Source organism: Podarcis filfolensis (assembly GCF_964270895.1).
Source record: "Podarcis filfolensis genome assembly, chromosome: 4".
NCBI lineage: Eukaryota > Metazoa > Chordata > Lepidosauria > Squamata > Lacertidae > Podarcis > Podarcis filfolensis.
This window is the reverse complement of record NC_139607.1, coordinates 45,039,646-45,052,046: the sequence shown is the minus strand read 5'-3', so window position 1 is coordinate 45,052,046 and position 12,401 is coordinate 45,039,646. Positions and strand designations below refer to the sequence as shown.

The window sequence follows — 12,401 nt, the reverse complement described above, 5'->3', positions numbered from 1 at the left end:
AATGTTCATGGTACATCAAGCACAAATTTGAGATGGCTTTGTGTCTTTAAGAACTGATTCGAAAGGAAAACTGTGTCAGATGTAGGTTGTCCTATCATAGTAACCCAAGAATAAGTAAATCCAGCCTTGGCCCTTCTTCAATTTTGGGTGACTTTTTAAAAGAAAAGATCCTCTCAAGAACTTTATTTGAAAACCCCAAAGTAGTCAATGAGGAAAGTAATCAAAAGGCACTGGGAAGCAATTTACTATTTATTTTTTTCATTTGCTTCAATTTATTTAATAGATTTTTACCCTGCTTTATTTTCCAAAAGAATAGTAGCTAATAACACAATAACTAACGGTGTTGAAATCCTAAAATGTGCAATAAATGGCACTCCAGCTCATCATAAAACAATTCAAACAGAATACCAAAACCTTAATAGAATAAAACAGCAGGAAAAAGAAAATGTTGATTACCTGCAGCAAGAGACCATAAACTAATGAGGTATCCAGCTAACTTGTTCCATTTGCACAAGGATTTCTACTTGTGCAATGGAACTCCACCCCTTCCTTGTGCACCCTAAATCTGTTCTGGGTTTTCCTGCAACCCTCCAGAGCAGATTTGCAGCAGGTGCAAGTGGGTGCGTGGGGAGAGGGGAAGGAAGGGAATCTTCCATTGTGCAAGTGGAAATCCTTGCACTGATGAAACAAGTTGGTTGGATACCACCCCAATATTCAGCCAACTCCAAAGGCCTCTTGATAAAGCCAGATGTTAACCACCCAGTGCTCAGGCCAGATGGGCCCCCTGGTAATTGCATTCCTAAATGTCTTAGCCACAAATCAAAAGACCCTGCTGCTCATAGCTATACGCTGCACTTCAGCTGGCAGTAGGATGGGGAACAGAGCAAGAATCATTGAGTGAAACACTTCAGGGGAGAGAACATAGGAGAGAGAGTGGTACTTAAAGTACACAGACCAAACACTTTTTAGTGCAGCAAAGTAAGAACTAAGGGTGTGCATGTCCCCCAAGATGCACCTTGAATCTGCATTTGTGCATTTTTAAAAAAATCCAAACTGTTACTGAGATGCTCCATGCTCTCTTCTCTTAGAACTACAATTCAGGATCCAAGCTGTTCTGTATAAAATAAAGCTCCATGTTTTCCCATTTGCTATAAATGGCAATATAAAAATGGCTATAAGTTATTCCCTTGGGGCCAAAGTGGATAAAACTTATAGGCACAGGAGCCCCTCTGGAGTGGATTAAGCCTGTCAATGTGCAGACAAATAGGTCCAGGTGCTTTTTGTGAGGAAGTAAAAGAAATCCATTTTAATTCACAATCCCTTATTGGGAGGGGGGGAGGTAGCAGGGTTTTGTCTCTTGCTCTTTCTTATCTTAAAATAGTTAAGAAGTGAATGAGTGCTTGTATACTTTGTAGTTTACACTGACCTTTTCTTCCTGGTGCTTGTTTGTTTCCTCCAAAAGGCCTTACAATGTAAGTTTGTATTGAAAACTTCATGTGGAGTTTAGAGGAGATCTGATTTGTTGTTGTTAAAGCAGAACAATTTAGGGGTTTTTTATTTAAAAAAAACCTTCTACGGCTGTACTTCAACAACAACAAACAAGAGCAGCAACAACAATCCAGAGCTCTTCGGTGCTCTGCAGGGAGAATCATTTCTTTAAAAGCTCCTGGACTTAAAGAAACAGAGAGATGTAGGAAAAAGTAGAAAATCACAAAAACAGAAGAGTAACAGAGCAACGCAAGGCATTGTGGCTGACCTGATCTAATTTGGCAGGGATTAGGTCATTGACCACACAATTTGACTCAGAAGGTAAAGAAAGACCCTTGAATCACTCCAATTTTGCCTTGTTTTTAGCATTCCCTCCCCCATCAGCTGATGCATACTCCAGTAAGAACCAGCATCCTCAGTTGAGCCCAGATAAACAGTGCAGAACACTGGGAGCTGGGAGGTGCAGTATTTGACCAGATTTGGCCTGGGCTAGTCTGAGAACCACTATAGCTGAGGGAGATTGGCAAGATGAGGGTGAATCCTGGCAGAACCCTGCTTTTGCTTCTTTTTTGGGAGGGCTACAGTTGCAGCTTGTCTGCTTTTGTTGTGTTGTGCATATCTGAAAAGAGGTGCATTGATTTGTTTTTGTTGTGTAATGGTTACAGTTGCACAAAACTGAATTACATGGAATAAAGCAATGTTCATTTCTCCCCTTCCAATGCAGCTTTCGATAGTTTGCCACCCATGCAGTATAAGGAAACTATGAACACTATTCTCTTGTGGATTCATCAGTCTGAAGCCAAACTCTCCATACCTCAGGTTACAGTCACTGAATTAGAAATCATGGAACAAAGGCTTAGGGAGCTAAAGGTAAGCACAGAGAACATGGTGAGTTTGTTTTAATTGACAAACACTTGGTGTTTATATATTTAAAAATAACCATAAGCATACTGACAGATTTCATAATGTTAGACATTATGGTTTATTCTTAGACTGAATTTAATATAAGCCAATGCACTATTATTATTTTTATTAAAGGCTTTGCAAAGTTCCCTGCAAGAGCAACAGAATGGACTCAACTATTTAAGCACAACTGTAGAAGAAATGTCTAAAAAAGCTCCTGCAGAGGTCAGTCAGAAATATCAATCAGAAATTGAAGGGATCCATAGCCGTTGGAAGAAGCTATCAACTCAGTTGACAGAGAACTGCCAAAAACTTGAGGAACTGATCACTAAGCTACAACAGTTCCAGGTTAGCTGGAATTTTCTTTACTTCCTTTATTTATTATTCATATGATGTCAGCTATGTCACATTTCACCTAGTGTCATATATGGAGTAAAATCCATCTTCCCCTATAGGGGCCTAATCCAAGAAATGGGACTTGGAAGATAGGCAGGGTTGTATTGAATATTAGTGATACTCAGAGGAGACCCATTGACATAAAAAGTATGACATCCAGTTGTTCTGAAACTACACAGAAAGTGTGTATGGTGGTGGGGGGAGAAAAACACTTTTAAAAAGCAATGCAAAATCAGAAGAAAATGAACAGGAAAGATATTTTGATGGGATGAAAGAATGTCTCCCCCCACCCCATGCCTGCCTCTGATTTAACACATACAGACTATAAAGAATCTATGCATATCTGCACAAATACTAGTGATGGCTACTCTCAATATATACAATTATTTTGGCATATATTTTAAATGATTTATAAAACAAAATCTGGGAGAACTGCTATTTCCTGGTATAAAGATCAATAAGGGTAGTAATTAGACCAAATTAGGAAAAACAAATGAAATATTTGTTTACATTTTTAAAGAGATTCAGATTCATTAGCAATCTCAAAGATACTCTTGATGTTTATCCATGAAGACACGTCCAGTTGTATTTTATCACTAACAAATGCTTCATATAATGCAATGCATTGCTTGTTCAAAAACAGAATGACTCTAAAACCCTGAAGAAATGGATGGCTGAAGTGGATGTTTTTCTAAAAGAAGAGTGGCCCGCACTTGGTGATTCAGAAGCACTTGAGAAACAGCTAGAACAGTGTACAGTAAGTCATGACTTCGTGTACATTTGATGCAGGAAGTAGATCATAACAAATGCAAAGTATCATCTGTATGTATAGTCTTCCTACAAATGCAATTACCATCATTCTGCTTTAGGAGACAGTTTGTGTGGGTGTCAGAACATACTCCTAAATGCCTGCAGCATCATGTTCTCACAATGGCCAACCAGCTGGCTATTGAGAGCCCATAGGCAAGACATAGGTACAACAGAACTCCTTTCTCTTGTGTTTTCCAAAAACCTGATGTCCAGAGACATGATACTTTTGATACTGAAGGTAGTGCACAGCCATTGTAGATAGTGATACCGTTATCCTCCATGAGTTTGTCTAAAGCAGGGGTAGGCAACCTAAGGCCCGTGGGCCGGATGTGGCCCAATCGCCTTCTAAATCCGGCCCGCGGACAGTCCGGGAATCAGCGTGTTTTTACATGAGCAGAATGTGTGCTTTTATTTAAATGCATCTCTGAGTTATTTATGGGGCATTGGAATTCGTTCATTTCCTCTGAGGGATGGTGGACTGGTCCACGGCTGGGAAAGATTGCTGACCCCTGGTCTAAAGCTTTTTAAAGCCATCTAAATTGCTGGCCATCACTACACCTTGTACCGTATAACCTAGTTTAACTGTGTGTTGTGTGAAGAACTATTTCCTTTTGTCTGTGCTGAATCTTCCAACATTCAGCTTCATTGTTTCATCCCAAACTCTAGCATTATGAGAGAGAAGGAAATAAAAAAATCACTGTCTGCTTTTTTCATGCCTTACCATGTTCCATTTTTTCCTAAACTAAAAAGTATCAATATTTGGCACAGTGTTGCATCTGCACCTGATTCATGCTTTATCTCACGTCAAACAAACCATGAGCTGTAGCCAAGATTCTTGGCTTACCGCTTGTGGCTTGCTTGGGTGATGCTTTAGCTGAGATTCCTGCATTTCAGGGGGCTGGACTAGATGATCCTTGGGTCCCTTCCAACTCTACAATTCTATGATTCTATGAAACCACAAGCCTGAGTTTGCACATAACACTTAAGGCAAACCATTGCGTAGCATAGGAGCGTCAAGAGGGGAAGTTTTCTCTCTGTGAACCAGCATACTTGTTCACAGTAAGCCATAATTTGATTTAGCATTGTATGAGAACAAGGTCTGCTTCCTTTTTTAAATTAGATGAGCTATTTCCCAAATATTTATTCTAACTGTCCTTCTGTTGCATTATGTTGTTTTATATAATGACTCTAGTTCAGGCAGGATTAAAGTTAAGTGACATCTATAAAACAATTGAAAGTTAAAGTGTTTTTTTAATCGACTGGCTTCCTGGGCTGCTGTGATTTTCATTAAAACAACAAAGCATGAAAATACCAGAAATATACCCTCATAAAACATTTGTTTTACTATTATGATGACCTCTAGCATCTTGATTTTTCTTTGGAGCTGTTTTCATTTTGTACATAATATTGATAATGGAATAACTATCTAATGAGAAATAGCAAAAAGTGTATACCAACTGTTAAATTTTCTAGCTATCATTTTGCTAAGGGGAAATAGTATGAAACATTTAGTAATTCTGTCATTATTCCCCTTCAAATGTTAAAAGTGCCAATAACTTTGTAAGAAGAACAAGTAAAAAATTTATGTAGGAGTTATTTGTCTCGTGAAACTTCATGTTAGCATACAAAGCAGAATATCTTATGATGAATGTCAATCAAAAGACATGTAAAGGAACCCAGTGTAACTGACAATCCCACAAGCATGGTGAAGTTGTTGTAATTATCCAATTGCTGTCTTTGCTTGCATGTTGGTACATTTAACAAAGATAGCTTTGAATTCCTGTGGTGGATGGCTCCACACAGCAAGCTGTTAATATGTACAAAAGTCTACTAAAATAACCTGTTGTTTCCTAAATGTAAGAATAATGTAGAGTTAATAGAGATTTTAAATTCCATGTTTAGTCTGTGGACAGAGGGCCTAAAAATTGGATGGTCATTACTAGCTGCAGTGATGAAATAAGAGGTAGCCTTTTAAAAAATGGTTTATCACCCCACTAAAATTATTAGCTGCCCTTGCCATCAGTAATGAAATAAAAACTTTTTTAAAAAGAGAGAATTATAATAGTATTTACCAAAATAAATCCCCAAACCTAATTATGTTAAAAAAACCAAAAACCTCAAAACAGTTGTTTCACAACTTTTCTCTAGTTTGGCTGGGCCCAAGAGGTATCACATTAATTAGAAACTATAAATAATGTACTGTAATAACTTCTGGGTACATCACTGAAAAGATGCAGAACAGGGAGTACAAAACCTGTAAGAGGATTTTTATTTTTTTAAGATTTTGCTTATGGATAAAACTGTTCATAGAGGCTGAGGAGATGTCTTTCTATTACACCTCTCCCCCCCAAAAAAGAATCTTCATTCAGCCTGCTATCTGATATGGTCAGTAATTGATCATGATGTCTTTACTGAGGTAACATACCTGGTATGAAACAGTACTCCCCATTCAGCTGTCAGCACAGTTTCTTCTAATTATACAGACTTTAAAATGGAGCTATCATTGGTACCATATTAAGGGGATTGAAATAATACTGTTTGTTCTATTTATACTGTTGGTTTGACAGCCTGCGCAGTACAATTGTTGGCCATGTTGATGGTTGGTAATGAGTAGCCTTCACTGAAAAAGTGCCTTAGTTGTGTAAAAACAAAGAAAAGGAGCCAAAAATACATAATACTCAAATATGAGCAACAAATGGAAAAACAGCTTGACAAATGAAACATACCTACATGAAATAATTCAGAGAGATGAAAATCAAATAAATTTGATTCCTTGGCAATCCTTTTTATTATGCCAGTATGTTGCTACCATACCTTCATTCACATGATAAAAGGTTGTAGAAGACATATTGCCATGGACACCAAATCATTTTTCGTATAGAAAAAAGACTGTTTATACAGACAAGACAACTGTTGCAGAACTGGTGCTGGTTTTCACGTCACCTGCTTATAATCCTGGTCCTGTAATAGGCTTCTGTAAGAAAGACATCACTAATGCCATTTCCACTTGAATGATGTAGAAAATGTAGTTTGGAATAAAATAAAAATAGGGTAGATGACATGTATGGGTTGTTAAAAGTCAGTATAAGCCATTTCCCCCAGTGACCACTGGCCATAATAATGCAGCACCTATCTCAGGCTTCCTCAGCCTTGGCCCTCCAGATGTTTTTGGCCTACAACTCCCATGATCCCTAGCTAGCAGGACCAGTGGTCAGGGATGATGGGAATTGTTGTCTCAAAACATCTGGAGGGCCAAGGTTGAGGAAGGCTGACCTATCTCATGAACCATGACATCTACATCCATAACATGCATGTCAGGCTATATGTTTTTGTGTGTTTGAACAATGTTATCCATATGTGAAATGTAAGAAATAAGATTTCGCCCTTATATTATTTGCAAACTCCGCATTTTCAGCACTGTTCCCCACTGATGACAATCTCCTATATAGTGTCCTTGCCTCATTTTCAGCTTAATAATTTACAACACTAAAGAGACTTCATCATTGTGTATTGAAGATAAAATTTAAAAGGTTTTCTCCTCTCCTCAGCTCCCTTGCCCTCACCCCACTTGTTGCTGTCGTTTAGTCGTGTCCAACTCTTTGTGGCCCCATGGACCAGAGCACGCCAGGCACTCCTGTCTTCCACTGCCTCCTGCAGTTCGGTCAAACTCATGTTAGTAGATTCGAGAACACTGTCCAGCCATCTCATCCTCTGTCGTCCCCTTCTTTTTGTGCCCTCAATCTTTCCCAACATCAGGGGCTTTCCCAGGGAGTCTTCTCTTCTCATGAGGTGGCCAAAGTATTGGAGCCTCAGCTTCACGATCTGTCCTTCCAATGAGCACTCAGGGCTGATTTCCTTAAGAATGGGTAGGTTTGATCTTCTTGCAGTCCATGGGATTCTCAAGAGTCTCCCCCAGCACCATAATTCAAAAGCATCAATTCTTTGGTGATCAGCCTTCTTTATGGTCCAGCTCTCACTTCCATACATCACTACCTCCCCCCACTATCACTGCCCAAACAAGTGTACAGGCTGCTTCTACTGAGGATTGATAGGCTCAGGAAATGTGAGAATGTCATTAGCATACCACAAATTTTCTTTGGAATTCATTTGTGAGCTGAATTCTGGAGAGGGAAAAGAGTGGGTGTGCATCCATTGAGAATCCAAGTGAAAGGATTAAATCTAAAAGAAGTTACCCTTGCCATTGTAGAAGTAAACAATCCCAGAAAATGACATACCTACTCAGAAATAAACCCTATTGATTTCAATGCATCTTACTTGCAGGTAAGTGATTATAGGATTGCAGATTAACATATACCTATAAGTTATGTTATATTGTTCACAAAAATGTTAAAAAGGCAACCAATGAAATTCAAAAGTTTGTATTGTTTTTCTTTGACAATTGTGAGTTGTTATATTGGTAAATATTTGTTTTATTTTAAAATGGCTATGGACAAGAGTGTGAGGAAAGGGAGAGGACAAGGGCTGCCAGGAACCTTAAGCCTCCCCTGTTTGTGCTTATTTCTTATCTATTTTTTTAAAAAAAATATTCATTTTTCTTTTTCATTCATTACATACATCTCAATTTCTTAACATTTACTCTATATTCCTCCCTCCCTCCCCTCCAGGGCTTCCCCCAACTTCCGCTTCTGGTTTGTTTCTCTTTTCACCCACTTTGCTATCTCCTAACAGAAAAAGTTATTAATAATATAACATCAAGTCTAAAAACCTAAAAATAAAAGTAAATACACTATAATATTTCACTATTTTCTAAACATTTTCTAATACTAATAATGTGAATGTTTATTTAAATCCTGCCATTTATTTTATTTATTTTAATAGGATGTATATACCAGAATGGTTGATATTCATAAGAAGCTTACATAGAATACTACTAATATAGCATCTCCCTTCTGAGATAGAAGGATGGTCAATGTACAGATTAAAAAGGAAAACATATTTTATCCATTTAAACTGCCTGGAGTTTTTATAACAGTGAACCAGTATATCAGTTTTGTTAATTAAATAAAAAATTAAACAGACAGCCATTTTTAATAATGAGTATTGTGGTCAGAGTAGAGTAGCAGAGTCTTCAGAGTCATGTCAGTTATGATTCTTCTCTGTTGACATTTAATTAATTAACCCCCCCCCCCCCAGATGTGCTGTTGCTATATGATCTCTCAAAATCCTGGGGTAAGAATACTTGAGAAATTAGATGGTCGTGAATTCCAATATTAATTGGCCTGATTTGCATCTTCTGGAATAATGTGTGAGCCAGAACTTAGTTTTCACTGGCTTTCACACTTCTTGATTGTACCAACACAGTTCTCAGCTAAAAAATACATTAAAAAAATACATTTAAGGTGCATTTTTAGTTTTGGGATGAAAGTGATTTAAAAAATATTATTTAAATACATATTCAAATTTTCATTTGAATTGTTAATTCAGAAACTGGATGGAACAGAATGAAGGATGAGCTCATGCAGAAGTGACACAGACAAAAAATAGACTGATTCACCAGTCTTTACCTGGAACGTTTTCTCTAACTGAGCATGTGAACTGCCCTCAGACCCCCGGGTATAGGACGGTATATAAATTCAATAAATAATAATAATGTCCTCACTATGAATAGAATTCTCTGAAAACCTCAATGTGGAGCTTGTCCGCATAATTGTTTTTTTTTCTAATTCCTATATTGCTCCTTGGTGAGAAGCAAGTTCTTTTCTTACCAGTTCTGCTAAAAATACAAATTATCACATATTATATGCATTATTATACACACATATACACTCCCAAGTTTCCTAAACTGACACATAAGCAGATGCATACAGCAATGTATATAGCTGTATAAAAAAGTACCTATCAAACTATGCTGTACCTCATGGGACTTGCGTCTTTCCCACATATGCATATAATGTACGTATATTTGCATCTAATTCTGCATCTAATTTGGCTTTCTTTCTTTCTTTTTTACAAAGAAAGCCTGGCAATGTATGAGTGGCTTGAACATAAATGGACACTCATTGCAAGAGGCATCACAATGTGTTGAAAGCTTGATTGTGTCAAAACTGGCATAATAGTTAGTGAAGAATTCATGCCTTTCTGAGATGTGCCTGGATGTGGTAGAATTCCTGCTGGTACTGAAGCCCAGCAGGATCAATGGACTGCTTGCATCTTTTTTATGGAACTAGGGTCCCCTGATTTTAGTGAGATGCTGCTTTGTCAAGTATTTCCTTCTGCCAAGCCTTAGGCTGATCACACTGGTCCTGTGGAAGTAAAGTAACATGGGTTTAACTGGGAATCATGAATTAGGAAAACATCTCTCACAGCAGTCGATCAGCAACAATAGAGAGAAATGGCAGGTGGAAAATAAAAGACAGACAGCCAAAATTCAAAACTTTTTTGATAAGATTGTATATTCAAAATGGGTACGCTAGGAAAGACAGCATGTCAATAATCAGTTCTAGAAAGAATATGTCAGTTAACTAATATTTTAGCTACAATTATGGAAGTTTCATATTGAGTCTAACTTGGATCTTATGGTTGTATTCAACTAACTTTTACTCAGAGTAGACCCGTTGAAAGTAAGGGAATTAAGTTAGCCAAGGCCATTAATTTTGTTGGGTAAGAGCTGGTGGACTTGTGAGCCAGTGGGTAAGAGAGTGAAGTGGTGGGTGTGGGTGGGTGTTTGTAAATAAAACAAGTCAGATACTGGGCACTTTTTGATTGGGATTAAAGTTGGTGCTGTTTTCTATTTGGTCACTAGGTGGTGGCAGGAGGTAAATATATAATGTACTGCCATGTGATTTCTGTTGTGCAGTCCTTATGAGTTTCATAAATTCTGTGTGATGAGCATTGTATCCTTTCCCCTGGGGCACTCTATGCTTCTATTGAAGTGAATTATATATACAGACATTTAGATTTTATTTTCCTCTGACTCTGGCTGGCTTGTTTAATTAAGCTCCCTGATTCAAATTTGTTCTAACTTAAGACCAATAAGAAACAAATTGTGTAATCAGCAAGAAAATGTAATGACACACAACAGAACTCAGAAATTATCTGACTCAACTAGTTTCAATTTTCCTTGAACTAGTCTAGTTTGAATATTCTGTAAAAATTCTATTTATATTGCCTGTGTTGTACTTAATCTATTCCAAAGTCATATTTTACAAATCGTTTTTTCGCTCATAATTTTACATGCTCCACTGCCTCAGATGAACAAGCTCTGTGAATTGTGTTTTTCTCACAAAGCTTGCAAGTTCTGTGAGAGCCCCAGTAGAGGCTTAAGACATCACTAAGTATTGATGTTTCTGTCGCAGGATTTACAAAGTATTCCAACTATCCCAGAAGTGTTTGCAATTACCATGAATCTTGCAACCTATAATAATCTATATCTATTTCTCTCACAGAGTTTATCAGCTCTGAAAACTGTTCTTGCGTATTGTGTACATTCTATGAACCATTAACCCCTAAGGTTAAAAGCTTGTCAAAGCTTTCACTTTTTACACAGCACTCCTAACTTTCATTAAAGTATTTTAAATTATACCTGCATAATCTTATCTCTGAAGCTCAGTATAATGTTGTTTAAGCCAATTAATAGCTCTCAGACCTCAATCTCTGTGATACTTCTGAAGAAAAGGGAGATCAGGATTATGTGGTGGCCTTTGGTACAAATGAGGACTCCACACTCTCTGAGGCAGCCAGACACCACTTTCTCAATGCCCTTGTATTAGCTTTGTCTGTGAAGTCCCTCATCCATTACAACAATCAAGAATGTAGCCTTTTCTCTATGGTTGTCACACTGGTTTTCTTTCTCACTTTATTACAGTGTTCTCCCTCCTTGTGTTCTGTTGTCTCTATTGCAATATTAATATTACGCAGCTTGAAGCAATAGGATGCCTACAAACTGACTCCTCTTGGAATAAAAATTGCCCATACCCATAAATATTGTTCAGAAGCTTTACATACAGAACTTGGTTCAAAACAGAACATAAAACAATTAATGACATTCAAACAGTTGTATAATATCAGGCACATGTCCAGCACAGGTTTCATCATCTTACATAATTGAAATAATTCCAAACAGACCTAAAATCAGGTCTGTGACTCTCCACACAGACTCCATTAGCTTGGAGCTGTTTTTCTCTTCAGGAGAGATATCATTAGCACTTCCTTTGTTCTCTGTGGCTTCCAAAGAAAGGCTCAAAGCGATGGCGATTTGCAGTTGAATACCTCACATAAGCACCAAGTGAGAGCTAGCAGAGAACATTCTAAGTTAACTATCAATCCATTTACGCTTAGAGAGCTCTTCCTAGCTTCAATATATTCCTGAATGGAATTTTCCATGTTAAACCCTCAGTCGTTCACATTCAAACACATACAGAGCATATTCAATTTCAACACATTTTCAATTTCAGTGTCAATTAAACAATTATACTTAACAGTCTCATCTTGGTTCCTTCATCTTGTTCCAACTTTCTGCTACCAAATTTTCACCTTTCATTGCTAAGATGATTCAAAACTCAACCATCCATTAAACTTTTGGAATAGCCTTTTAATTCCTGTGTCCTGCTGTAACTAAAGTTTTTTTTAGTTGTGAGTATCTACATGCTCGTATCTTCACTCTTAGCCATGGTTTGGCTTGTCAATAAATGCAAATAAATACAAAACTAAATGCAAAGTAGGGGGATTTTTTCTTTGTTGAGGAAGGGAGGTTAGCTCAGGATTTCCAAAGCTAACACAAGTATTTAGACCACTTAAAGGACGCGGGTGGTACTGTGGGCTAAAGCCTCAGCGCCTAGGACTTG

General features: G+C 37.6%; 1 protein-coding gene across 19 annotated transcripts in view; it reads left to right on the top strand.

The window, feature by feature from the left end:
• DMD (dystrophin) overlaps positions 1 to 12,401 on the top strand; it is a 953,416-nt gene that overhangs the window by 411,240 nt on the left and 529,775 nt on the right. For all 19 annotated transcript variants that reach the window (XM_083612216.1, XM_083612211.1, XM_083612219.1 and 16 more), the window contains 3 exons: positions 2,213 to 2,358; positions 2,527 to 2,739; positions 3,431 to 3,544. In XM_083612216.1, coding sequence (XP_083468342.1) covers positions 2,213 to 2,358; positions 2,527 to 2,739; positions 3,431 to 3,544 — 473 coding nt within the window. The remainder of the gene's footprint in view (positions 1 to 2,212; positions 2,359 to 2,526; positions 2,740 to 3,430; positions 3,545 to 12,401) is intronic.